Here is a 2,500-nt window from a genome sequence, read left to right on the forward strand (position 1 = left end):
CACGCACACAAATGCACCACAGGTCACTTTAAACACACAAGAAAAGGTCACTTTAAAGGAAGGAAAAGGACACTTTAAGAAAATAACTTGTTGGGATTGTTGTATAGTATAGTTGGTAACAGCAAGTAAGTATAGCATAGGGACATATAAGAAAAACTGCACATTGTATAGGTATCTACATAGAATCCAGTGCCTTTAAGCGATTTATTATGTCTATTATTATACATGTCTATTTACCATGTCTATTCTAGTTATATTTTTATTATTATTACTATTACTATTGTTTTATTGCACAATCGAAGTGGGCATGGCCAACCGCATTTCACTGTATGCCCTGGTATGTATGTGATGAATAAAACTCTTGAATCTTGAAAATCTTGAATCTTGAATCTACTGTGGGCCATCCCATCCCTTTTCAAAACCACACCGGAAGACATTCTCGCTGTCTTGTTTAGTGTGATCTGCAGTCTCCCCATATCTCCCTGAGGGGCATTGCTCCACACTGCACAGCAATAATTAATGTGACTGTAGATTAGACTATGAGTTATCACCTTAAGAATGTCTTTAGATTAAAAACCCTGCAATTCATCCAACTGTTCATGCCATTTCCATGACTCTTTTAGAAAGATCTGTAAAATTATGAGCCGTCAGTAGTAGTACAAAGACACAGATGATGCTTGGCCTGCCAATCAGACTGTCCCCAATCAGATCCCTCTGTCCTGCCCCCTCCCTCTGTCGCTCTCACACGCACACGCACACACACACACACACACACACACACACACACACACACACACACACACACACACACACACACACACACACACACACACACACACACACACACACACACACACACACACACACACACACACACACACACACACACACACACACACACACACACACACACACACACACACACACCATGTGTTTCTTGTCTTCCTGGAAGTGTGTGTTGACAAAGAGGCGTCCGGTAGCATAAACAAGTGTGTTCTCTACGTAGTTCACGCACTTATCCCAGCGAGGGGTCAGAGAGGTCGTCCCCGTGGTAACCTGGAGGAGGGAGGAAGAGAGATACAGGGTGGCATTAGCAGACACACCCTAGTGTGTGTGTGTGTGTGTGTGTGTGTGTGTGTGTGTGTGTGTGTGTGTGTGTGTGTGTGTGTGTGTGTGTGTGTGTGTGTGTGTGTGTGTGTGTGTGTGTGTGTGTGTGTGTGTGTGTGTGTGTGTGTGTGTGTGTGTGTGTTGTGCCAACCCGCGCAAAGTCCAGATATCTGTAGAGAAAGCGCCTGCTGAGAGTAGTGATTCTGGAAAAAACTGTCCTCCATTGCACATAGTTAGCTACCGTCCTGGAGAGAGAGAGAGAGAGAGAGAGAGAGCGAGAGCGAGAGCGAGAGAGAGAGAGAGAGAGAGAGAGAGAGAGAGAGAGAGAGAGAGAGAGAGGAGACCAAAATAGATGGAGAGAAAGACAGAGTGGAGTCAGGTTTTCATCTTTCACATAGCCAACAATGGAATACTTTTTATTTTAATTTTTTTTTACAGAACAACACATCCAAATAAAGAGAAAACAAGTGGTGGAACAGGGCCCACATCCATGTCAGCTCTGTAACATCTAGGGTCAGCAATTTGGCTTTTGAAAATTGGAACGTTATCAAAACATAAAATCCTTTGGTGAAACACAATTTTCCCATTAAGCCCAAATGTAGCATCAAGGACAACATTACTGGTGAACGGGAAAAGAAAAGACTGTCCATTTCTGCCATAGGTGGGGGGGATGGGGGGGGGGGGGGGGTGCACCGGGGCTTGTCATAATGACGTGAACGCGTGATAGGTCTATATTGCAAAAGCGGTCCCCTTTTGTTTGAGGGATTTGATTGAGCCCCAGGTTAGCTGACTTGAGAGATCTGTCTGGCCTGTAGGGACAAACCATATCAGAAATTAAGTGTGAGGTATATACCATGCAATGCCTTAAAGACAAAATTGTATATAGACAATGATATACTGTGAAGAGCCCTGTAGTCTTTCTTGACCAATGATGTTTGTGGGAATTAGGAGAACCAAAATCGAATTAATTTAGTTGAGGAAAATTATGCGCCATCCAGCATTTAATGTAATTGAGACGGTCTGTCTCTGAGATTGGCAATGGAGTTATGGTCATTAGGCTTTAATGGCAGGTACAATTACATATCGTCAGTGTATAATAGTGAAAGGAAATATCGCCTCTCTGGATGATTTGACCTAATGGAAGCATGTAAATGGCAAAGTGGACTGGACCTAGAGTAGAGCCCTGGGGGAACGCAACGGAAGGTGAGGAGGAATTTCCAATGGAGACGGAGAAGGATCTGAGAGATATGGTATGACTCTTGTCCACCAGCCAAATGTCCTAACTCAGTACATTGCCATTGGCTGGTGAGTGGATCAAACCTACTAGCCATTTGCATATGTTCCAAGCATTCGGCTGGTGGCTGGTGTTCATGTTGTGCCCTGCTTGTGTATA

The 2,500-nt window shown here is 43.9% G+C and overlaps 1 protein-coding gene across 1 annotated transcript in view; it reads right to left on the reverse strand.

Moving 5' to 3' along the window:
- phex (phosphate regulating endopeptidase homolog, X-linked) overlaps positions 1–2,500 on the reverse strand; it is a 45,859-nt gene that overhangs the window by 17,961 nt on the left and 25,398 nt on the right. The window contains 2 exon segments of the mRNA XM_084325864.1: positions 928–1,056; positions 1,259–1,352. Coding sequence (XP_084181990.1) covers positions 928–1,056; positions 1,259–1,352 — 223 coding nt within the window.

Source organism: Notolepis coatsorum (assembly GCF_963971535.1).
Source record: "Notolepis coatsorum genome assembly, chromosome: 12".
In the NCBI taxonomy this organism is placed as follows: Eukaryota; Metazoa; Chordata; class Actinopteri; order Aulopiformes; family Paralepididae; genus Notolepis; species Notolepis coatsorum.